Source organism: Nomascus leucogenys, chromosome 25, assembly GCF_006542625.1.
Source record: "Nomascus leucogenys isolate Asia chromosome 25, Asia_NLE_v1, whole genome shotgun sequence".
NCBI lineage: Eukaryota > Metazoa > Chordata > Mammalia > Primates > Hylobatidae > Nomascus > Nomascus leucogenys.
This window is the reverse complement of record NC_044405.1, coordinates 494,872-519,091: the sequence shown is the minus strand read 5'-3', so window position 1 is coordinate 519,091 and position 24,220 is coordinate 494,872. Positions and strand designations below refer to the sequence as shown.

Sequence of the window (24,220 nt, the reverse complement as noted above, 5' to 3'; positions counted from 1 at the left end):
CTAAAGTAATTTATTTTTTGTCCCTGAGTCTTGTGTTATTCCAGCGTCCGTTGTCATTTCATAGAAAAGTCCTTTCTGACGTATCAAATTCTGAGGCGCTTCAAATTCCACAATCCTTCCTGAGTCTAGAACAAGCACCCTGAAATGTGAAAAGAATAGCGTCAGGTAACATACAGTCTTCCACCTCACATTTTATTGGTCCTGCTAATATAAAGTTTAAACTACTCTATGAGTCATTTCAGTACAAAATAAAGGTGTTAGTTAATTCAGGAACTATATCAAGTTCTCTAATAATTATTCTTTTAGCTTGAACTTTTTCTTCCAGTGATTTTGGAAAATACCTTCTATATCATTATCTATATCAAGTTTTCTAATATTCTTTTAGCTTGAACTTTTTCTTCCAATGATTTTGGAAAACACCTTTTATATCATTAGGGAAAATTTTGTATCTCTCAGCACAGATATAATTATTTATGACTGGCAAGTAATCAGTGTGTTTCATATGCCCAATATTTATCTTGGCAGAAATGATTTTATTTTCGAAAAGAAAGAAAGCACACCTGTCTGAATCAATGATAGATTGCAGTCTGTGAGCAATGGTCAGGATGGTGCAATCAGAAAACTCCTTCCTGATTGTGGTCTGCACCAACTTGTCCGTCTCAAAGTCAATGGAGGCTGTTGCTTCATCCAAGATGAGAATTTTTGTTTTTCGAAGCAAAGCACGAGCTAGACAGACGAGCTGCCGTTGTCCCATGCTGTTAAAATAATAATAATAATAATTTCAACAATGGACTTTATGGTAACACACTTCATGTTTTAAAATTCTGATAATACTGCTATTCATTCTTTTTCTCACCCACAACTTCACTTGTTCTTTTATTCAAGAAACATCTCTTGAGGGAGTGCCAGCCTTTAGACCAATGAGCAAAACAGACAAAAATCTCTGTGTAGCAGATACATTCTCATGGGGACACAGAAAACAATAATTAAGATAATTCAGTAAAAAGCATAGTAGGAGGGGTATATGAGTACGGTGCAACATTATATGTAGTAATTTCGTGGATAATATATATATAATAGGTGTTAAGAATTCAAACAAACAGAAGTGGGGTATAAAGTGTAGGTGTGGGGTGGGCATTTTAGATGGGCGTGCCAAAGAAATCCTCTGGAGAAGGTTTAAGGCAAGAACTCAAGGACATGGAGAGTGAGGCATACAGATTTCCAGTAAAAACTTGTTCCAGGTAAAGGAAATAGCAGATGTAAAATCCCTGGGGTAGGCGTGAATTGGCCTGGCAAACTCACGACACAGCATGGAGGCCAATGTCGCAGAAACACAGAGGGGTACGGAGAAAGTGATCAAAGAAGGGGTGGTGGGAGTCTTGCTATGCAGGCCGTTACAGGGATCTAGCTCATTTTCTGGGGTTTCTGATCACACGAAGGGGGCTATCTTAAGGCAACAAACAATGGTGAAGGCAAGGTAGCCCCTTACATTTTTTAGGAACAAGGCTCTTAGAGTAGCAGTCTTGACAAAAGAAGATTCAATTAAATAGTGACTTTTCATAGGGCATTGCTCTTTTTTTTCTTTCCTTTCTCTTAGTCAGTTGTTTCCCAGCCTGCAGCTACCAATTTACTTTTCCTTCCTCTTCCCTAGAAAGAATCAGCTGTGGTGTACTTTAAACAGGCCCTGGTGGCTCAGGAGCTACACTTCTCTTGGATGCCAATTCGAGTTTCTAAAGAGCTTGGAATGAATAACTTGGACAAGCTCTGCTCTTAGCAGCTTACCTGAGGTTCTCACCACCCTCTGAAATCTCATGCAGTAGCTTCTCAGGAAGGGACTGCACAAATTCTTTCAAGTGACACAATTCCAGCACTTCCCACAGCTTGCTATCAGAATATTTGTTTAGGGGATCCAGGTTCATTTGAAGGGTTCCAGAAAATAAAACGGGGTGCTAAAGCAGAAAATAGTCCTGCATAATCTTACTATCATGAGGCATAAATACATTTTAAAAAATCAGACTCAGAAAACAAAGCAGGAGAAAGCAAAACTATCAGACCTAATATAGTCATCAAATTTATTTTATGTTTAAAACAAAAACAGAAGAGAGTCAGAATAAACTATAATTCATATTAAGTCATCATAAGTCTCCTGATTTTCTTTCTCCTCTTCCTATTATTGAAAATAATAACTAGCACTGAAATAATGATGATAATTACTGCCGTGTAGTCAAGGATATAACATATAATAAATATGAAATATAGTAGGTATATAATATTATCAATCAGTATACCAACTCAGAAAGATAGAAGTTAGTATTCTTATTTCACAGAGAGTGAGCTGGAGGTTCCAAAGAGTTCTTGTCTACACCACACGAAGGTAAGTTAGTGATTGAAGAGAATTCGAAGAGGATTGAGTTCATTTTCTTTATGCTACACCAAGATGCCTAGTGAAACTATATTTTACTCTATCTATAAGAGAGGAACGACTGATGTCTCTTTTTTTTTCACGAATTTTTTTCCCTTCCAGAATTCCAGATTTTACTCAAATTTGTTTTGAAGTAAATGCATGAATACAAGTATACGTCTAAACAATACAACATTTTAATATATTAAAATTAGTATTTTAATAGATTTTTAGAAGACAGTACAATTTTTTTTTTTTTTTTTTTGAGATGGAGTCTAGATCTGTTGCCCAGGCTAGAGGGCAGTGGCGCAATCTCGGCTCACTGAAACCTCCGCCTCCCAGGTTCAAGCAATTCTCCTGTCTCAGCCTCCCGAGTACCTGGGATTACTCCCGAGTACATGGTGTGCACTATCATGGCCGGATAATTTATGTACTTTTAGTTGAGACGGGGTTTCACCGTGTTGGCCAGGCTTGTCTCAAACTCCTGACCTCAGATGATCCACCTGCCTTGGCTTCCCAAAGTTCTGGGATTACAGGCGTGAGCCACCGCACCCAGTTTCAGCTGAGTATTTCATCTTTGACTTAAGAGGCATATTTTTAAGCTAGTTTGCATGCCCCTTAATGATCAAGTTCCTTTGATTCCACAGATGGAAAAATCAAAGAACTTGAGAAAAGAGATCTAACTGAATTACTGTTCTTTTTTTTTTTTTTTTTTTGAAACAGAGTCTCGCTCTGTCGCTCAGGCTGGAGTGCAGTGGCGCAATCTCGGCTCACTGCAAGCTCCGCCTCCCGGGTTCACGCCATTCTCCTGCCTCAGCCTCTCCGAGTAGCTGGGACTACAGGCGCCCGCCACCAAGTCCGGCTAATTTTTTGTATTTTTAGTAGAGACGGGGTTTCACCGTGGTCTCGATCTCCTGACCTCGTGATCCGCCCGCCTCGGCCCCCCAAAGTGCTGGGATTACAAGCGTGAGCCACCGCGCCCGGCCTACTGTTCTTTTTTTAATGTTTCTAAACTTCAAGTGAAAAAGAGTCAAAATTCTACACTCTAACAACTAAGCAAAAACTTCAGTAATATTTCTGTCAAAAAAATCAATGTGTTCCAGTCTGATCTGTTTATTGGAATTTTATTTGCACTTACTATTATGAAGGAAATTTTATCAGAAAGATGTACTGGTTTTTCAAATAGATAAATGCTCTTAGGTAGAATGCTTTATGATAAGGGTGTTTAAAGAGGGTTCAATTACATAGCAGTTCTTCATATATTCCATTTAAAATGATGTGGCTTCGAACAATGAATTTAGACTTGGAAGGAACAGATTTTTAAAAAGAAAGAAAACAGATTTACTTGGAGTGGGTTAAGAAAGCCTATGGCAACGTAGGCTTTACCTGTGGAATAATATTAAGTTTGCCACGAAGGTCATGAAGTCCAATAGTTGATATATCAATTCCATCAATAATAATTTTGCCTCCTGCTCTCTCCACAATTCTAAATAAGCAATTTGATAGTGTGGATTTGCCTGCTCCAGTCCTGCCCACAATTCCAATCTGTAATGAAATAATCATAAACTCTACTTTTTGTAAGGAAACAAGGCCTTTGCACTGGCAACAAATGTATTAGGTGTCAGGTCAGTGGGATCCAATTTTGTCAACAAGACTAACCTTGATGGGCGTGGAAGATGTCAGGTGACTTCTAAGGACCAGTCTTTATCCAAATACTCTTCATTTGCTGGAAAGACTCTGACTAATCTGTGTTTTTCCTTTAGTTCTGAGTAATGTAGTCACTTCCTCACCAAAGATCCCCAGCAGACCCAGGAAAAACAGATCATTCCTGAACCACCCCTGAACTACCCATTAAAGGTTAGGGCAAAAGAAGCAATGATAATGAGTGGTTTTATTGAGATTTTCAGAAAACAGATTTTCTCTATCTTCCCTTCATTGAAACAAGCAAAGAAACAAATAGGGCACTGGAATCTTTTGCCAGATAGACTAGAAAATCCAAAGGAATGTCTGTAAATTTCCCTGGTGTATCAAAGGAACTCTGCATTAAAACTATTATGGGTAACCAAAAATAATGTTTAAGGATTTTGACTCCTGGCCAAAATAATCATCTTGTCATAAACATCCCAGTGATTAAACGTTACCCTATGACCATGAGAACTAAAGAGTCGTATCTTCTGATTGCTGATGTGCGTCTTGGTATTAATAGGAGTGTTAGGCAGATAGAATATTAAAGTGGTTGGTTTACCCTAATATAAAATCTTAAGTCTAACAAAATACATCAGAAAAAACAGAAATCTGTTGAATTCATTGGAGTAATGAAAATTTCAGAATGATTTGTCTGTTCCAAAAATATTTCTGCTCCAAAAATATTTTTGCTAATGTGCCTGTTTGCTTTTTTAAAGCATAAAACTAATATCATATACTATCAATAGCTTAGTAAGTTGCTTGTGTTAACTGAAGTACATTTCAAGCATTTTCCCATCTCTTTAACGGTTTTGGAAAACATGATGTCTTTGAGTATACAAATAGTCAAACATAGGGATTTATTGTGTTTGGGGTAATGATTTACTTATTGTTGCAATTCATTTTATAGAGGAAGTAAAAACTAAGTACACCAAAGTTGTGTTTCACAGTAGTATATGAGCAATTTAATTAAGAAATGTATTTTTTATAGAGGGAAAATTTATTCAGTACACACCAACCACATGTCTTTATTACTTTTGTGTAACAAAAAACCACCTTATATTCAATATCATGTTATACTCAACAATGAATGCAATCAGATAAGAGGGAAACCAAAACATATGAAATATATATGATACCTTCTCTTCCCCATGAGTCTGGAAAGTGATATCTTGCAATGCTAAACCAAGATCATCTCGGTATCGAGCCTGATAATTAATAAATTCCACTACACCTTTATTGGGCCATTGTAATGGAGGTCTTCTAGACATTATCCAAGGTGCCTTAAAACAAAAACAAACAAAAAATAAATACTTTAAACAACAATTATAATTAAAAAATCCCTCCCCCCAAAATAATTCTTATGCAGGTAACAAAAGTGAATATAAATGATGGAAGACATTTGTGGATATTATGATTTTCTGAAAATAGTTTTAAATGTTACCAACATGAAACTCATCTAGCTATAAAAAAATATTAGAAATAAATATTTTGAGGTAACAAGACTTCTCATCTCCTATCAAGTTATTAAGAAAAAATAACTTGAAATTTTAGCTGAGATAAGGACAGCTTGTCATTCATTCATTCCTCAAAGGTTTGCTGTGTCAGTCACTATTTTAGTCGCTGGAGGTTCCGCAGTGAGAAAAACAGATACAAATTATTTCCCTTATGGGGTGTAGTGGGGACAGACAAAAAGAACCATATAACATATGCAGCCATGTTGAATGATAATAAAGTTTTGTAAGACAAGAAACAGCCAGGGTTGGGAAAAGGAGGAGGTGTCATTTAAAGCAGGGTAGTTAGGAAAGGCTTTGCTGACTGTGGTCAGGGAAAACGCTAGGTGGATACCAGTGGAAGAACATTCTAGGCAAAGGGTTTAGTAACTATTTGGATCTAATTAGTTGTGCCCAAGACCTAAGACAGGGGCCTGTGTGAATACTGGAGGAAGCACGAGGTAAAAGAACACACAAGACTGTGTGATGCCTGGGCAGTGAGGTAAAGTGTTTCATGGGAGAGGGAATGATGGCTAACATCAAATGATAGATCAGGTAAAGTGAGGACTGGGAAAGAACCCGTTGTGATCTGCATGAGGGAAGGTTCAGTGGAATAGTGGAATCAGAAGCCTGTTTGGCGAGGGTCCAAAAATAAATCAGAGAAAATGAAATAGAAAAGCAAGTACAGGCAACTTTGCAAAAGAATTTTTCTGTAATGGAAAGCAGAGAAACAGGTGCAAAGGGCTGAATAAGATTATTTGAACACATTTATCCTTCCACATCAAGAGTTTTTGTAGCAGTATTTGTCACAACTTGCATCAAATTACATAAAGGTTTTTGTTTGTTTAAATGTGTGTACACACATATTTTTATTATCTTTTTCTAATGTGAAAGAAATATATTTTATAAGCAAAAATTTAGAAAATATAGAAAAATAATATTTGATATTAGCCATGAGATGACCGAACAAGTTGAATATTGGTAACTGAAGATTGTGAAGGTAGACCAATCTTTCATGAAATTTCTTTGAGAAGGAAAGGCAAGACCTGGGGAAAAATCCAGAGGAAAATTCAAAGTTCAGGTAGGAGTTGGAGAATGTAGAAAGTATTTTGGCATAGTTACAGGCTGAGAGGGACTGCAAGGGAGTGGGAATTAGAAGAGGTGGTTAATAGAGTAAGATCTGAGAGAAGACAGGAAGAGATATTACCAAAAATGCAATGGGAAATGTCAGATTTTTATTTGGAGGAGGTACCTGTTCCTCAGATTCATGAGCAAAAGAGGAAGAGTTACAAGATAAAAAAGAAAGATAGCTTCCTAGGCGGATTGAAGAAGGAACAGAAATTCAAGTCATCTTTGTCATCTGCCCTGTTAATTAATAGAATTTGGAAGCAGAAGTAATCCAGATGAGTAAAGTGTTTTAGAAACTTAAATATTATACTCTGTCAATAGTTGCAATAACTCTTCACCCTCCCAAATTACAGTTACAGGGAACAAAACAGACCGATTTATTCTCCTCTCCCTTCCCATTCACAGAGATATTAATGATGAGTAAATAGAACAGAAGGTATAAGCAATAAAATGTAATTAATTTAGAATTGTGCAGAATCTAAATAGTTATGAGTTGACTATATTAAGACACTTTTATCACTGTAAAATCCCCACAAAGTTATAATTGCAAGTTGTATATTTTACTCTATACATCAGTAGAGGACAAATCACTGTGCCTTTTAGAAACAAGATATCATCTTGCATTTTTATAACTCATTGAAGTAGGGAAATATCTTATAATTTAGGATGTATCCTAATTTAATTAGAAGTATTTTTATTTCTATTTTAATGATATATAAAATAATAGGCCACTTTATAACAATTTTGGTTTTAATTTCATTGAAACACTGAATATCACGTGAATTTGGAAATGCAGGTTTGCTTAACATTTTTTCTAAATGTCAATTTATGGTATATTACAATGTCTTACTCCTGTATCCAATCCATTTATTGATTATTTAGGAGTGCTTACCTCTTTTTTTTTCCTCATACTTTTTTTTTTATTAGACAGGATCTTGCTCTATCACTCAAGCTAGAGTGCAGTGGCATGATCAAAGCTCACTGCAACCTTGAACTCCCAAGCAGAAGGGATTCTCCTACCTCACCCTCCCAAGTAGCTTGAACTAAAGGCATAAGCCACCATACCCAGCTTACCCACTTTATTTATTTATTTATTTATTTATTTATTTTCGTAGAGACAGAATCTCACTATTTTGACCAGGCTTGTCTTGAACTCTTGAACTTCAGTGATCCTCCCACGACTCCCAAAGTACTGGGATTACAGGAGGCGTGCTTACCTCTTTATCCATATTTTCATATTCACAAACTCTTTCAACAGCAACTGCATTGGTTTCAATTTCACACGCTTTCTTTACCCAAAAATTCAGAGAATGAGTTATCTGGGGGTTATGGGGGAGGAAACAAGAGCTTAATGCATGTTCTTTAGTTTTTTATGTAATATAAATAATACTTTATTTTTTATAGAGTTTCACTTTTCATTTCTTGAATCTGCTGAGAGCTTGTCACATACTATCTCATATACTTTGTATCTTTTGATTATTATTTAGCAGCTCTAGAAATAAGCATATTTCTTCATATGCATATTTGTGTTTAAGGATACTGAACTCATTAATATCATAAATAATGGAATTACTTGGGATAAGATAGACCATAATTCAGCATATATGCAAGAAGTGCATAGTGGGTATAAGGAATGATGAATACCAAGATTGATGGGATATGCCTCAAAAAAATGTGCATCCTAAATGGGAAAAAAAATAGTGTGCAAACACTTTGGCATTCTTCACTACCTTCCATCAGAAGGAAGATTCTCCTGGCTTTCTAACTATTCCTGCTCCCCTATTTAAAAAAAAAAAACCTATATTTTCTTCTCACTCTATTCACAAATGTAGGTTCTCTAAGGGTGTAACTTTGAACAGAATTCTAAAAGTCAAGAAACTTGTACAATTCAATTTTTTTCTTGAGTTTGGTGCCAACTCATTTCATAGCCCACCTGACTTGAACTGATATGGGGCTCTTCAAAGCGTTTACTTAATCCAGTTAGGGTGTACATGCAGTAGTGTTTGATTATGGGCTTCTGAACCAGACGCTGGATATGGCTGTGTACGTATTTCCTTTCTAGAAGCCTAAATTCTGAATTCTGAAATGCAACTGGCTCAAGGTTTTTGGATACGGGACCAAGAGTATATAACACAATCACATAGACTTCTACATAATGTGGAAGCAGTTTAGGGCATTTGCTGTTTTAAAAAGGGGGCATCGCAGTGTAATATCAAATAGGGTTTATTAGGGAAAAATTTACAAGCCGAAGGGAAACAGCAAATATATTCTCCCTAGAGAATTATCTTCTTGCTTAGGCTGAGCAAATGAGATACACCAGCTGTGTTGGATAGGGACCCTACCCTTGTAATACTCTATAAATCCACCAGGACAGGAGAGCAGGAAACTTCTGAGTAACTACAGAATAGCAGGAGTTTCCTGGTCTTTTAGCACTCAGCCTTGAGTATCAGCCTGTTCTTCCTATAAGTTAACTTAGAATTACTGAGCTAGCTTCCTGCTACTAACAAAATAGAGAAGGAAATGAGCCTCCAGGGCAATCCACATTTGTCTCTCATTACTTAGTTAATATAATATATAATTCAGACAAGCAAAGAAGAAGAGTGTTTAATTAACTGGATTATAAACACACCATATACCACAAAAATCATTATTACTTACATTTAGGGCATAGGATACAGACAAACCAACTATTGCTGAATCTATAGAATCGCCAGCCAGCACAGCAAGCAGTGCAGCAAAAAGCACAATTAAGTTGCCAAGAAATTCAAGTCTAACAGACAGCCACCTGTGATAGATGGAATATATTCATGAGTAACTGAGATGAAAAAGTTTTGGTGCATTTAGTACTAACCCTCTCCTCTGGGAAATCGAGACATAAACAGCAATAGCTGCTTTCTTTTTTCTCCCCGACTTACTTGGAACTCAATCAAACATAAGATCATCATATGATAACTTAAAGAATTCATCTGCATGAAAATGCATTTTACTTTTGCAGAACTTTGCTTTAAAACTTGATCCAAATTTAAAAGCAAAATAACACCAGCTATAATGATGTATTGCATTTTTTAAATCCTATTGGAAAATCAATTCCCTTCCAATTGTATATACTTTTTAATATATTAGTCTTTAAAATTGAAATGTGCTCAACTGCTATTTAATATTTCATTTTTCTCCCTTATATGAAATTATAACTTCAAACTCAAAAATTTTACAAAACAGTGTATACAAATAAAATATATTCTAAAAATATAAAACACAATGTAGAATTATGTCATGAGTAATTCTAAAAGCACCTTTTTCATATTAAATAGTATGTACTTTTCATGTGACTATAAATAGATATAATTTAATTTAAATGTACATTAAATACTGGAAAATATTTGTCTTATTAATACATACTTCTAAAACTTGGATGAAATGCCATTTCAAAACCCTCTGTTTAGAAGTCAGTGAGCAAGATGTCTAAGAAGAGATTGATCCTAGGCTGGGTATTGATGGGACTCACCGGTTGGAAATTACATTATTGTAGAAACAGACCAAGTTTTCATTCACCACCTCTTTGTATTGCTGGATAAACCTCTGTTCATGTCCAAATGCTCTGATGGTGGACACTCCTGATAAAGTCTCACTAAAGTGGGAAATGACAGGAGAATGGGACGCTCCTGTCAACCTCCGGATTTGCCGAGAGCTCGCCACATAGTATCTCTAATCAGAAGACAGAAGAAGCAGTCGGAAAGATGTAGCAGAAATTGCTTCAATAGTTCAAAAACTACAAGACCCTTGTGTTGTGATTTAAAAAGTGACTCCCCAAAAGTCAGATACAAGTCCTAACCCCCCGTATCTGTGAATGTGACCTTATTCGGAAATAGCATCTTTACATATGTAATTAAGTTAAGGATCTCAAGATGACATCACCCTGGATGTAGGGTGGACCCTAAATCCAATGTTGGGTATCCTTATAAAAGACAAAAAAGAAGACATAGACACAGGGAAAACACCATCTCTGCCAGTGGCAGACATTGAAGTGATGTGTTTAGAAGCCAATGAAAATATCAGGATTGTTGACCGGCAGCAGAAGCTAGGAGAGGAGCATGAAAGAGATTTTCCCTCAAAGCCTCCAGAAGGAATCAACTCTGCCTATATATTGATTTTAGACTTCTGGCCTTTAGAACTGTGAGAGAGGCCAAGGGTGGTGCCCATGCTTATAATGCCAACACTTTGGGAGGCCAAGGCAGGAGGGTTGCTAGAGCCCAGGAGTTTGAGACCGGCCTGGGCAATGTAGGAAGATCTTGTTTTTACAAAAAGTTATATAAATAAATAAATAAATAAATAAATAAATAAATAAATAAATGAAGACCTTGTTTTTACAAAAAGCAAAATATAAATATATTATCCAGATGTGGTGGTGCATGCTTGTGGGCCTAGCTACTCGAGAGGCTGAGGTGGGAGGAGCACTTGACACTTGAGCCGAGGAGGTTGAGACTGCAGTGAGCTATGATCATGCCACTGCACTACCGCCTGGGTGACAGAGCCAGGCCCTGTCTCATAAAAATAAAATAAAATAAAACAAACAGATTTTTAAAAATTGTGAGAGAATACATTTCTGTTGTTTTAAGCCACCCAGTTGGTAGCACTTTGTTACAGAAGGCTTAGGAAACTCATGTGCCCTTGTAATGGTAAAAAGCCCAAATTCTGAGGCTGGGAGTGGTGGCTCACGCCTGTAATCCCACCACTTCAGGAGGCCGAGGCAGGCAGATCACTGGAGCTCAGGCGTTCGAGACCAGCCTGGGCGACATAGTGAATCCGCATTTCTACCAAAAATACAAAAATTAGCCTGCTGTGGTGGTGACGGCCTGTGGTCTCAGCTACTCAGGAGGCTGAGGCAGGAGAATAGCTTGAACCTGGGAGGCAGAGGTTGCAGTGAGCTGAGATCATATCATGCCACTGCACTCCAGCTTGGGTAACAGAGTGAGACCCTGTCTCAAAAAAAAAAAAGCGCCAATTCTGGACAGCACAACAAGAACATAATTGGGCAAAATTTCACTTCGACAATGCTCCCAAATGACCGTTATTGAGTACCTACTATGAAGAAAGCTCTATGTTACATGTTGAAAATGTGACAGAACAGTTAACTCATTGAATGAGGGAAGCAGACCAAATGCACAATGATATTTTGTACTTAAACATAATTACAGAAAAATAATATTTTTTATTTTTTTCTTCAAAAATTTCCACTACAGTCACAATTGTAAGTTATCTATTTCCCCTTGGCTTGAAGTTGAGGACAATTAGGATAGGTAGGACTGCGGGGAGCTGGATGGAGCATGCCCTGTATTAACTGGATTATTAATTAGCCCCAGAAAATTGCTACCAATTGGAAATGAAAATCAAGAGTTATGAGGTCTTGCACAATTTTCAGGAAAATTTTAACTCTGGAATTTTATGTAAAATCCCTGATTTTAAAATGTCTACATTTGGTAAAAGCACTGAGCAAGCTAAACAAAAACATATCTCAGGTTACATACAGCCTCGTAGTCTACAGCTGAACTCTAATCTATGCTAAGTGCTCTGAAGAATACAGAGGACTATGGCATTCTGAGGCTGTAAAGGGATTTAAGAGATTGCCTAGATTAGGGAATGTGTTATTGGGGTCACAGACCATGTGAGTAGATAAATAAGGGTAAAATGCTTTCCCTAGACAAATGTAAACATGCATACACACTTGGAGCTTCTGATAAATTTTCAGTGAACTGTAGAATCCATGTTCTTTCATGCAGCTCTCTGGGGAATCTGGTTTAAGAAATTTTATCTAGATCAATGCTTCTCGTACTTTAGTAAGAATCACCTGCCTGAAGGGTTCGTTGAAAGGCAGGTTTCTGGGCCCTGCCTCGGGACATTCTGACCCAATAGGTCTGGGCTATGGCCCGTGGGTCCAGGAACTACACTGTACATAGCACACATCTAAATCAAACCTTTTATTTCACAGGGGAAAGAAATGGAGCCTAGAAAGGGAAATGATGTCCCAGGCAGGCGAGTAAGGAAGATGACTAGAACTCCAAGTTCCTGCATCCAAATTCAGACCTCATCCTATATGACTCCCCCAATGAGACATGATTTCTAGACTCCTTTTTACTCCTGACAACTCAGTTATAGTTTACCAGACAGGAGACCAACACATAAAATTTCATTTGCCACATGAGTGCTTTTTTTCTAGATTTTTACAATATATATAAAACATAGCCTCTGCCCCCAGAGCACTTACATTTTCATATATTCTGGATTTATTATACCATCAGTATATGCCAGCAGTGTAATAAATCCATAATAGTAGATATTAGAGTAGTAGATAAGGAGTCAGTTCTTTTTCCACTATTGTGATAGAGAATGCGCCACACAGAAAATGGAAAATGACCTAGGCCATCAATGTCAAGTAAGATCGGGACAGACAGAAAGAACAGGGAAAAGATGTGAAGTAGGGAGAATAATGGAGTATAGGTATGGAAATGAGAAAATCATTTGTAGTCTGGCTTGAGCAGACTAGACTGTAACGTGAATTTTAAAACTTGGGTTTTTGAAAAGCATTAAATTCTAAGAATCTTTTTGTGAAAAGAGCCTCAGATACTTCTATATTTAAAATATGCTTCAGCATTGATTTTACCTTGTATGTCACCGATTGAAACTATCAGGATAAAGAAATCATGCTTTGGAATAAATATTATTTTAATATAGGAATTTCACTGAAAATTTAGAAATAATGGGTAATTTTCTCTGTATTTTGTACTTCACTTAAAATCTCCAACAAATGTAAGGATTACGTTTTCATAGTAGGTTGCATATTTGAAGATAATCAACTAAAATATGGAGTGGAAAAATATACATTCATTATTTTGGATTCAGTCTGAGCTCCATTTACACCTATAATCTACTTTTGTTTTTCTGTTTACTTAAACTAATTTCATCTTTTATTGAAGTCCTTATTGCCAAGATAAATAAAATAAATGGGAAATAGTTATTTCTGCAATTGTCTTTAAATTTCACCCTTTATTTGTGGATTAAGCCTGTAATTAAAAAACTGCATACTTTGATAAAGGCAATGTAAAAAGATGTTTAAAATGTTTTATAATAATAATCTCTTGATATCATACGTTTGAAAAATTCATCTATTTATAGTTCTTGCATGTTTGACTAGTACCTTGGTTTAAGTGTCAAAAAAAGTTAAGTTGTATAAATCTGTGAATATGAAAAGAACTTTTATGTCACAGTGTAGGAGCGAGCTGGAGAAATTTCTTTTATGTGAGTCATTACTGTATGAAGCTATAAACTTTTTTTAAACCAAAAGCTGTCATGGTTTCTTGTAAAATAATAAAGATAATAAAGACATCCATTTTAATTGATTTCTTTCATTGTTTAATAAAATTGCTTTGTTTGATCACTGAAGAAAAAAATGCTAAGAAATTTTGTTTTCCACTGCAGCCTTACAGTGACATAATTTTGCAGTTTAAATTGGATGATCCCATTTTAATATGAAGATATCATGTAAGTATCATGAGAACCATATTTAGCTCTTCCAGCAATTGTTTGTCTGGAAGAGACAGGTGATGTCTGAAAAAACAGGACAAAAAGGCAGTATCTGTTTCTCTCTTGGATATGCAGGGAAATTAATTTTCTGCTAAAATTACAACATACAGGTTTTGTGGTGGGCATAAAAATGCAGGCCCCGGCTCTCCTGCTGCAGGGGCATAGCTGACTGACAGCCCCCGCCACTGCACTGATGGATCCACTGCTGTATTAGCATAGAGGCCAGCCACTGACTGGGTACTGGCTGAAAGTGCACATGAGACTCTCCAACGGGCAACTGTGACTGAGAACTTCCTGTTGAACCTGTTGTAGAACTGTCCTGTAGTCCAAGACCCTTGTTACCCAATCCGTCTTCTTTCCTTTTCTCCCTCACAGGGATTCAGCCTGGGTCACTGTCTGAGGGCTTGCTCAGCCCAGCCTTCTTCTGCTCCCTTTCCTTTATCTTTTACAGGCATTTCTCCCAGTAAATCTCTAGTACATCTATTCCTTTCTTCGACTCTGCTTCTTAGAGAACCTGGACAAAGAGGAGGTTTAAGTGGGTCTGAAACTACATTTGATTGTGAACTTATAAGTTATTAATACAAATAAAAATGTATGCACTTACTTGTATAGAGAAATAGAAGAACACTAAGGGAATAATCCCCAGAATGAAGAGGGGCAAAGCTCCCACAATGACCAAAACTGTTCCAACAACATCCAGTGTACAATTCACCCACAGCCGTAAATAGTAATGCAAACGCATATCAATTATAAATATGTCCTGAAAAATTTGATATTAGGTCACTTTATTTTTAACTTTTTACAGTTTAAAATGAGAGAAAGAAGAAATATATTATTCAATGGCAAGATTAAAAATACCCAGGTATGACAATCTATTGATTTCATAAATAAATCTAACTACATGATCTTTGCTCGTCCCCCATATATTTTTCCCCTGTAGTCGACTATAACAATTAAAAGGCTGTTCTAATTTCAAGATACTTATCATCAAGCAATTTGTGTTTCCCAATGACCACTACATGGCAATTAATTATACAATTAAAGTCAGACTTTGATCAAAAAAGCAAAAACAAAAACAAAAAAACAGTCCATTATTCAATAGCTGTTTTTTTTTCATTCCAGTATTTGGGGCATTGGGCTACCATTATTTATGACTCAAAATTTGTAAATCACTCCTGGGGCATTGTTATCAACTAAGAACATGTTCAGTGGCCTTCCTGGGTAACTGGATCCTACTCATATCAGAAGAGGCAGGACAACAAAATAATCTTCATTTATAAAATTATGAACTGAAAGATGGAGTGGCCAATAGGAACGAGAGAAGGACAATGGGAAGGTCATGCATTGATTTGTACTCTTTTTTTCTTTTTTGAGAGAAAGTCTCGCTGTGTCACCCAAGTTGGAGTACAGTGGTGTGATATCGGCTCACTGCAAACCTCCGCCTCCCAGGTTCAAGCAATTCTCGTGCCTCAGCCTCCCACCTATCTAGGATTACACAGTTATGAGCCACCATGCCCAGCCAGTTTTTATATTTTTAGTAGTGGTGGGGTTTCGTCATGTTGACCAGGCTGGTCTCGGCAATCCACCTGCCTCTGCCTCCCACAGTGTTGGGATTACAGGTGTGAGCCACCACACCCAGCTTGTTTTACACTTTGTTGCATATAACTTAATCTGTTTGTGGTACAAGGTATGACCTGAGAGATGCTAGGGAATACTAAGACTCTGAACCTTGACTGGATGACCTACTCAGTTCAGGACAAAACTGATATAAAAAACAGAGATGAAATTTTGTTAATTCTACCCTCTTTTGGGAGTTCCCTGGTTATTTCATATACCAAACAGTGTAACAGTATCGTATTCACATGGAATTTCCTATTTTGAATTTACCTGCCCATATTCCCATCTGCTTAAGACTCAATCATTTGAAATTTTACTATATAAAAATGATAATAAATCACTAGGGTTGTAGTCAGAAACGTCTTCTGGCAGAAACAGAATGGTGGTGATCAAACTCTTCTATAATTTTTCAAAAAACAGTATGTACATTGGTACAATTAAGCAAGATTTAATATTACATTAGAAATTTATTATGTTAGGTACTTTCATTTTTATTTTTGTGTTTTATCTTCACTTCCCTTTATATACCCACCATGTTTTTACATATACATAGAAATGTGTTAATACACTTTGAGGTTATGGACTTGTGCATCTTAATATAGGGACCACTAGCAATATGTGACTACTGAACACTTGGAACGTGGCTATTGCAAATTGAGATATGCTATAAGCACATGATAAAAACCAGATTTAAAATACTTTGTACAAAAAAGTATAAAGTTTAATCAATAATTTTATGTTAATTACAGTTGGGAATAATGTTTTGGATATACTGTGTTAAATAAAATGTATTATCACAATTAATTCTTTCCATTGTGTTTTATTTTACTTCTTTATTATGGCTACCAGGAAATTTAAAATCATATACGTGGCTTGCATTTTATCTTTATTGGACAGTTCTATTAGAAGCATTTTATAGTAGACACAATGAGAAAACTCCTACAGACAAGCAGAGACACTGAAAATCTCAACTCATTCCCCATTCACCATAAGTGATGTTATGTTTTCTTAAAGGCAGGATGTTTTTAAAGTCTAGATATCTCCACATTGACTTTCCTACTTTCTTTCTTTCTCTTTCTTTCTTTTTCTTTCCTTCTTTCTTTTTCTTTCTTTCTCTCTCTTTCTCTCTCCTTCCTTTCTTTTTCTTTCTTTTCTTCTTTTTCTCTTTCTTTTTCTTTCTTTCTTTTTTCTTCTTTCTCTCACCTTCCTTTCTCTCTGTCTCTCTTTCTTTCTCTCTCCTTCCTTCCTTTCTCTTTCTTTCTTTCTTTTCCTTCCTTCCTTCCTTCCTTCCTTCCTTCCTTCCTTCCTTCCTTCCTTTCAATGGAGTTTCACTGCTGTTGCCCAGGCTGGAGTGCAATGGCACAATCTCGGCTCACCACAACTTCCACCTCCCAAGTTTGAGCGATTCTCCTGCCTCAGCCTCCCGAGTAGCTGGGATTACAGGCATGTGCCACCACGCCTGGCTAATTTTGTATTTTTAGTAGAGACAGGGTTTCTCCATGTTGGTCAGGCTGGTCTCGAACTTCTGACCTCACGTGACCCGCCCGCCTTGGCCTCCCAAAGTGCTGGGATTACAGACGTGAGCCACCGTGCCTGGCCTACTTACATTTTCTTTCCCTTCTTAGCCTAAAGCAGTGATTCTCAAACTCGATGTGTGTAAGAATTAGAGTGGTACATCTCAAAGCACATGTGTTTCTTGGATTCTTTAAGTAATTTTTCAAGTGTTATTTTAATTATATGTACAAAATGTGACTGTTGTACATCAGTTATAGATGTCCTAAGGCTTAGAAATATATTTAACAATGAAATCTATATAAAACACATAATATTTTGTACAAGTGAGAATATAAGGTACTAAATATGGGTCACTTTTATGTATGCTATTTAATAAGGTGTGTCTTTCCTTACCTTGGTGAAACGACTAATGATCTGGCCTGTGGAATTTGTTTCAAAAAACTGGATGGGGAGGTGCAGTACATTATTCAACAGTTGAACATACATGGTTCGAGAGGCAGCCAGGGATCCTCTAGTGATTACGTAGGCTCCAGAGCAGACAAAGAGACCTAAACACACATAGTTATCACAGTTATATTAACAATATAAGGAAATTTGTGTTTTAGCTTTCAAAAGATTGCTGTAAAAAGATTAATTATAAAAACTATTTATATTTATTTTAACTGAAAACCCAAATATTATACCTAAAATGTGTAATTGTAGACTAAAATAAATATAAACATAATATATGATGCATGTGAAATAAATACACATTACTGATGTTTTGCCATGCTGCAACAGCAGAATGCTCCCATTTGTGATCATAGGTTCCACACAGAAATGTACAGAAGATAAAAAGTCGATCTAATGCAAAGAAGTTTAGCAACCTATTACCTTTATGATGTTCTGTGGGACAATATGTTAGTTACCAGTGCTTTGAGCCAAATATTTCCATTCTCCCAGCTTCTTGGTACATAGTAGAGTTGAACTTTCTGGCCCCCTTTTGGTTGGTAGACCCAAATGAATAGTTTTGAACCGTGAATTATAAGAGAAATGATATACGACACTTCCGAGTTAGAACATTTAATTGCTGGTGTCAGTCCTATTCCCTTTGCACAGTGCCTGCCAGCATTTAAAATGGTGCTTGGCTCGTTTCCTCAGCTGGAGTCCCTAGGATAAGCAGTGTCCCTTTTCTGACCCATGGACACATAAAATGAGTGAGGGCTGGAAACCGTCATTCTCAGGAAACTATCACAAGGACAAAAAAACAAACACCGCATGTTCTCACTCATAGGTGGGAATTGAACAATGAGAACACATGGACACAGGAAGGGGAACATCACACATCAGGGCCTGTTGTGGGGTGGGGAGAAGGGGGAGGGATAGCATTAGGAGATATCTCTAATATAAATGACGAGTTAATGGGTGCAGCACACCAACATGGCACATGGATACATATGTAACTAACCTGCACTTTGTGCACATGTACCCTAAAACTTAAAGTATAATAATAATAAAAAAAATTTATAACTATCTTAAAAAACAAAAAATGAGTGAGGGCTACAATTCTTTTGGTGTGCTAAGCTCCTGAGAAGTGGTTGAAGGGAGGGTTGTTCTTGCATTAGCTGCTTATCAGGTAAACTTGTAGCTTTAGTGGAAGAAGCTGAAAAACAGTTATTAGCACACATAGAAACAGAAGAAAATTCTTTGAAAGATACATTTCCATCAATATGTGAAGCCTGGGAACAAAACCAACCAGCACAAAACAAGTAGATCTGCAAAATTAAGAGAGTTGCGAACACTTTATTTGAACCTCTGCATCAAGTGTGTTTAAAAATCGATGGATGCCTGGGCATTTTACCTTTGGGTGTCAATACACTTCCATGTTACTTAAGCCAGTTTGCTCTTGAGTCTTAACACATACACAACTGCTCCATTGCACTCTAGTATACAAAACTGCTAATAAAAGTGTGTTGCCACTATGATCCTTGTTCCTTTGCAGGTATCATGTTTAAAACAAAACAAAACAAAACTAGTTGCTTCTCACCAACTTACATTCTTTTAGCTAATTTCCTTATATTTTTAAGTAATATCTCATATGGCTATTAGCTTTCTCAGTCTTAAGTGTGTTCTATTATTTTCCTCCATTCCTCCCATACTTCCCTATTTCCTTTCCAATAGATTACCCATTTTTTCTCAAATATTCAATAAGCACATAATTGCTCATGAAGGTCACCAAATATGTAGCTTGTGTCACTATTTTTCTGTATGCTTAATTTTCTGTGTAACTAGGGCTAATTTGTTCCCAAACACTTCAATAGCCAAAAGTCTCTTCTGAATACACTCACACTCATCAAATATCCTACTGTTTCTTTAATCTTATTTAGCACCAGCCCTCTGCAACATAAACTACTCCCTTGGAATTCTCGGTCTTCCTGCTCTAAACTAGAATGGTTGCTGAAACAGGCAGTTCTATTCTTCAGTGTGGGAAGCTTTTCGTTTTTTTATTTTTTATTTTATTTTATTATTTATTTATGAGACGGAGTCTCCCTCTGTCGCCCAGGCTGGAGTGCCGTGGCACAATCTCGGATCACAGCAAGCTCCGCCCACCAGGGTTCATGCCGTTCTCCTGCCTCAGCCTCCCAAGTAGCTGGGACCACAGGCGCCTGGCACCACGCCTGGCTAATTTTTTGAATTTTTGGTAGAGACGGGGTTTCACCACGTTAGCCAGGATGGTCTCCATCTCCTGACCTCGTGATCCACCTGCCTCGGCCTCCCAAAGTGCTGAGATTACAGGCGCGAGCCACCGCGCCCGGCCAGGAAGTATTTTTTAAAAATATTATGTACTTAGTATTTTTCCCCCATTTACTGAAGCTCTTTTTATATACATGTTAAACTTCTTGAACTGTATCTGTAATTTTTTCTTATCTTTCATTTTCCATCTCTGTTTATAATGTTTTACATTTGGCATAATTTCTTCTAACTTATATTACATTTGTACAACCTTTTAAAATTCTTTAAATGTTTTCAAGAGTTTTCTTGTTCTCACGCTGAGCTTATTTTAGCACATTCCACATTTACTTTATGGATGCAATATTTTGAATCTCTGAAAGCAGTAATTAGACATTTTGAAGGTCTAATTGTATTCCAAATATTGTTGTTTTACTTCTGGGCCTGACTGCTGTATTTGTTGACTTTTATTTATGCTGTTGGTTTGAGTGAAATGTATTGCCTGGATGGGCATTATCAGTTTGAAAATATGAGACAAAGACATGGTTAATTAATATAGGTACCTGATGTGGCTTTCTTCTGCCGTTGCATACGTTAATTTCCCCCGACATTTCTCTCCCCTGAATGGAAAAGTTTGCTTCAAGTTCTGCTTAAGAGGAAAGGTATGACCCTGAAAGGCTTCATACTGGGATGCAAGTCATGTTGGCTGAGCCTTCTCCAAAAGCCACAATAAGGAGGCTTCCTTCTATGTATGTCACACATGCTAGAAACCCTACTTTCCTCTTTAAACATCAGCTTTCTAGTTTTCATCATACTGTTACTATCACAGTGGCTGTTTACATTGGTGGTGGTAGCAGTGTTGTTCTAAAAGAGGCTGATGGGCCCTCAGAACAATGTTCTAATGAATTACTTTGATTACTTCCATGAAACTCAATTCTTCTCTCTGTACCTGTGAACATAAGTTTAATGTTTTTCCGTGGCTCAACTGAACATCTCCCTCTTCTGTTCCAGCTTCTCCAGTATCTGTTCCTGGCTACAGGTTTTCTTCTACCCTTCATTTTCTGTCCCGTATATATTCCCATATATAGAAATGTGTTACTCTGAAGTCTCCTGACACCTTTCCTTTTATATTTATTCACTGTCCTTTCAGTGGAATTTAGTGAGGTAAGTAAAGTAAATGAACCACTTAGCCCTCTTAAACCGGAAGCAGCAGTGTGCTCCTTAATCATCACACTTTGAAAATAAGGTGCCTGTATTTTACACATTGGATCGGAGCAAGGAAGTTCCCAACAGTGAGACATAAAACACGACACGTTAGAGATGTGCCAAGTATCCTAGAAATTTGAAACAAATAGCTGAGACTCAGGGGAAAAAACTATTCGGGGCAATTTCTTTTTTAAAAAATGAGGTAAGATCTTTATTATTGTCATAAAATATGGATGTAGCATTTTCAGCTTCAGTTCTCCAGCTTTGTTTGAATGCTAGCCTTCTATATTCTTCATAGTGGGCCTCTAGTATTAACATGTGAAAGTGCTGTTTATGCTTTAAAGTTCCAAAAAATAAAAAATATAAATGAGCTATGATGATGTCAGTGAATACAGCCTGCTCTCAATTAAATCAGGTTCCATAAGAGAGCTGAGTTCTGCCAAAAAAAAAAACAAAAAACCCCAGAAATTATAGATTTTTATTTCTAGGCTCACCTTACTTATGGAAACATAATTTGCAATTGCACTTAATAAGCCTTAAAAATTAAAATTTTTTTAAATGTAAAAAATGTGAAGAAGCAATAAATCAGAGAAGATTAATATTCTAACAACTGCAGACCACTCCAAACAAAAGCCAATCAGGAAAAAAATCTTTGTGATAAAACTGTTCATAATCTGTTTCTTTGGTTATAAAATCTTTCTATATTTACTGACAGTTAAAATTAAGACTTTACATAAGTAATATTATGGACACTAAAATTGCATACTTTATATGTGATAGAAATGCTATTTACTCACTTAAAATGTTCTTCAAAGGTTATTGCATCTACTCTAAAGCTGTAACATAATTTCACTGAATTGGTGTGAATTAAGCCTTCATATGTATATGTGACATGCAGAGATATGGAGATTCATGTATATATGGAGGTTTCTCTTGCTATAATTTGAGACCTCTACATCTATATCTTCCTCACTGAGTTGCAAACTGCAAGTCAATAAATCTGACTCTCACTGATTCAAAAGCAAAGAAATTGTAAAGTCCTGTTCTTTCATACTGCACATAATTCTTATATCTCATTTTTGTTATGAACATCTCTTTTCCCAGTGAATGTTAACAAAATGACAGAACAAACATAAATCTGTCTCATAATATCTGCCTATTTTTAAATGGAGACAGTTACAAGCAGTACAATGGCCAGACAGTAAAAATAAGATAAGAGAGGAGAAAAGAGAAGCAAGGCTCTAAGTTTCATAGTTTTTGTTTTATCTGACTTTTCCATTACCAAAATCATGCATCTCTCTCTGTTTTCCCATATGGATATGAATATGAAGATATAACAACTTCCACATAGATGGCTCTAATATTTTCTTATTTGAATTCCTACCAGTCTCACTCTAGGTGCGCCTGTTTCTCTTGATACAAACACAAGAAATTATCTCTAAAAAAAAACTTCCCTTTAGTTACCCTATACTTTTGAATTTTCCAAACAATTATTTAATTAACTACACTCTATATTCTTTTTCCATTTCTCTCTTGATCATGTTTCCTTGACTATAATCAGGAATCATTTCTTAATTTTCTTTGTTTTTAATAGATATGTAACATTTCAGAACAACTGAGAATTTACTTCAAACACTATTTTTTTTTTTTTTTGCCTTTGTTACATCATACTTTTCTGTTTCTTGGAAGGCAATGATCATAGTTTGGAATTTCTCAAAGTATAGTCTGTGGAACACAAGTTGCTCCAATATATTAATGAGCAACACAAGGAAAAAAAATCATGGTCAAACAAATTTGAGGAGCATTGTGTTAAACAGAATTAAACAGGTCATTTTATTGTAGAATATCTCAAAACCTTTAATGAAAGAAAGAAAAAAGATTTCAGATTCATGGAGGAACTCAATTTCCCAAACCTATTGAAATAGAACCTGGTGTTTGTAGAATATCTCATTGCTGTCCATGTAAATGCCAATTTAGTTTTTAAGAACATTGGCTTGGGAGTAAGCTGGACATGGATGCAAATCTGGCTCCAAAACTTACCAGTCATAGGGCTTTGTCATAATTACTTATCTTTTCTATTGTTAAATAATAGCTAACATTTGTTGCACTCTTGAGGTATGCACTACACATATCTGATGTAACCAAGGAAACAATATCTATTCTTTACAAGTGATAAAACTGAAACCGTAAGTAACAAAGTTTAAGTAAAGAGTGTCAGAGCTCCCTCATTAGGATGCATGCTAAATAAACTACTGTGTTAGCTTAAGCCATATGAAATTGCCATTTTTGTGGGTCAGAACAAGTCAAATACAGGCGTTTTCATTTGTTTCAATTTCAACAATGAAAACATACCCGGGTTTCCAGACATGGAGCAAGCATTCACATCATTGTGGCTGTTGTTTTATCTCCTTCTCTCCCTCTGATCATCTGACAAGGAAGTTATCTTTGTTCAATTTCTGTGAAGTTAGTCCACTAATCAGCTCTACGTGGACACCCCTCAAGAATCTGTCATTCACTCGCATAGCTCTTATTCCTCATTCATGGTGATTCTATCTACTCCTGTGGGTTCACTGATTATCTCTACAGAATAATGCCAAGCGTAAGTAGAACTGAGAGCTCTAGAATGTTAGAATTTGACAGAAATGTAGAAATCATCCAGTTTAAGCCCCTCGTTTTACAGATAAAGAAACCTAATTTCCAGACTTATAGATGTGCATTTTTAGTTTGCCAACTGGAGAAAAAAAATGGAAAAATTCATCAACACTTCCCATTAAATGTGTCCAACAATGAACTCACCATTTCTGTCCTTCACTAATTAAGGCTCTGGTTTAATTAGTGGTTTCCTATTTTTTTTTCCTGGTTTCCTGTTTTCCTCATTTTTGTCATCATT

The 24,220-nt window shown here is 36.4% G+C and overlaps 1 protein-coding gene across 1 annotated transcript in view; it reads right to left on the bottom strand.

Annotated features, from left to right (window-relative positions):
- The window catches only part of LOC100607007 (multidrug resistance-associated protein 1-like), an 88,327-nt gene continuing 64,107 nt past the window's right edge, over positions 1–24,220 (bottom strand). The window contains exons 19-28 of the mRNA XM_030806201.1: positions 17,809–17,963; positions 14,888–15,043; positions 10,211–10,410; positions 9,364–9,490; positions 7,923–8,024; positions 5,224–5,367; positions 3,788–3,946; positions 1,783–1,949; positions 561–755; positions 1–139 (exon numbers count right to left, since the gene is read on the bottom strand). Coding sequence (XP_030662061.1) covers positions 1–139; positions 561–755; positions 1,783–1,949; positions 3,788–3,946; positions 5,224–5,367; positions 7,923–8,024; positions 9,364–9,490; positions 10,211–10,410; positions 14,888–15,043; positions 17,809–17,963 — 1,544 coding nt within the window. The remainder of the gene's footprint in view (positions 140–560; positions 756–1,782; positions 1,950–3,787; positions 3,947–5,223; positions 5,368–7,922; positions 8,025–9,363; positions 9,491–10,210; positions 10,411–14,887; positions 15,044–17,808; positions 17,964–24,220) is intronic.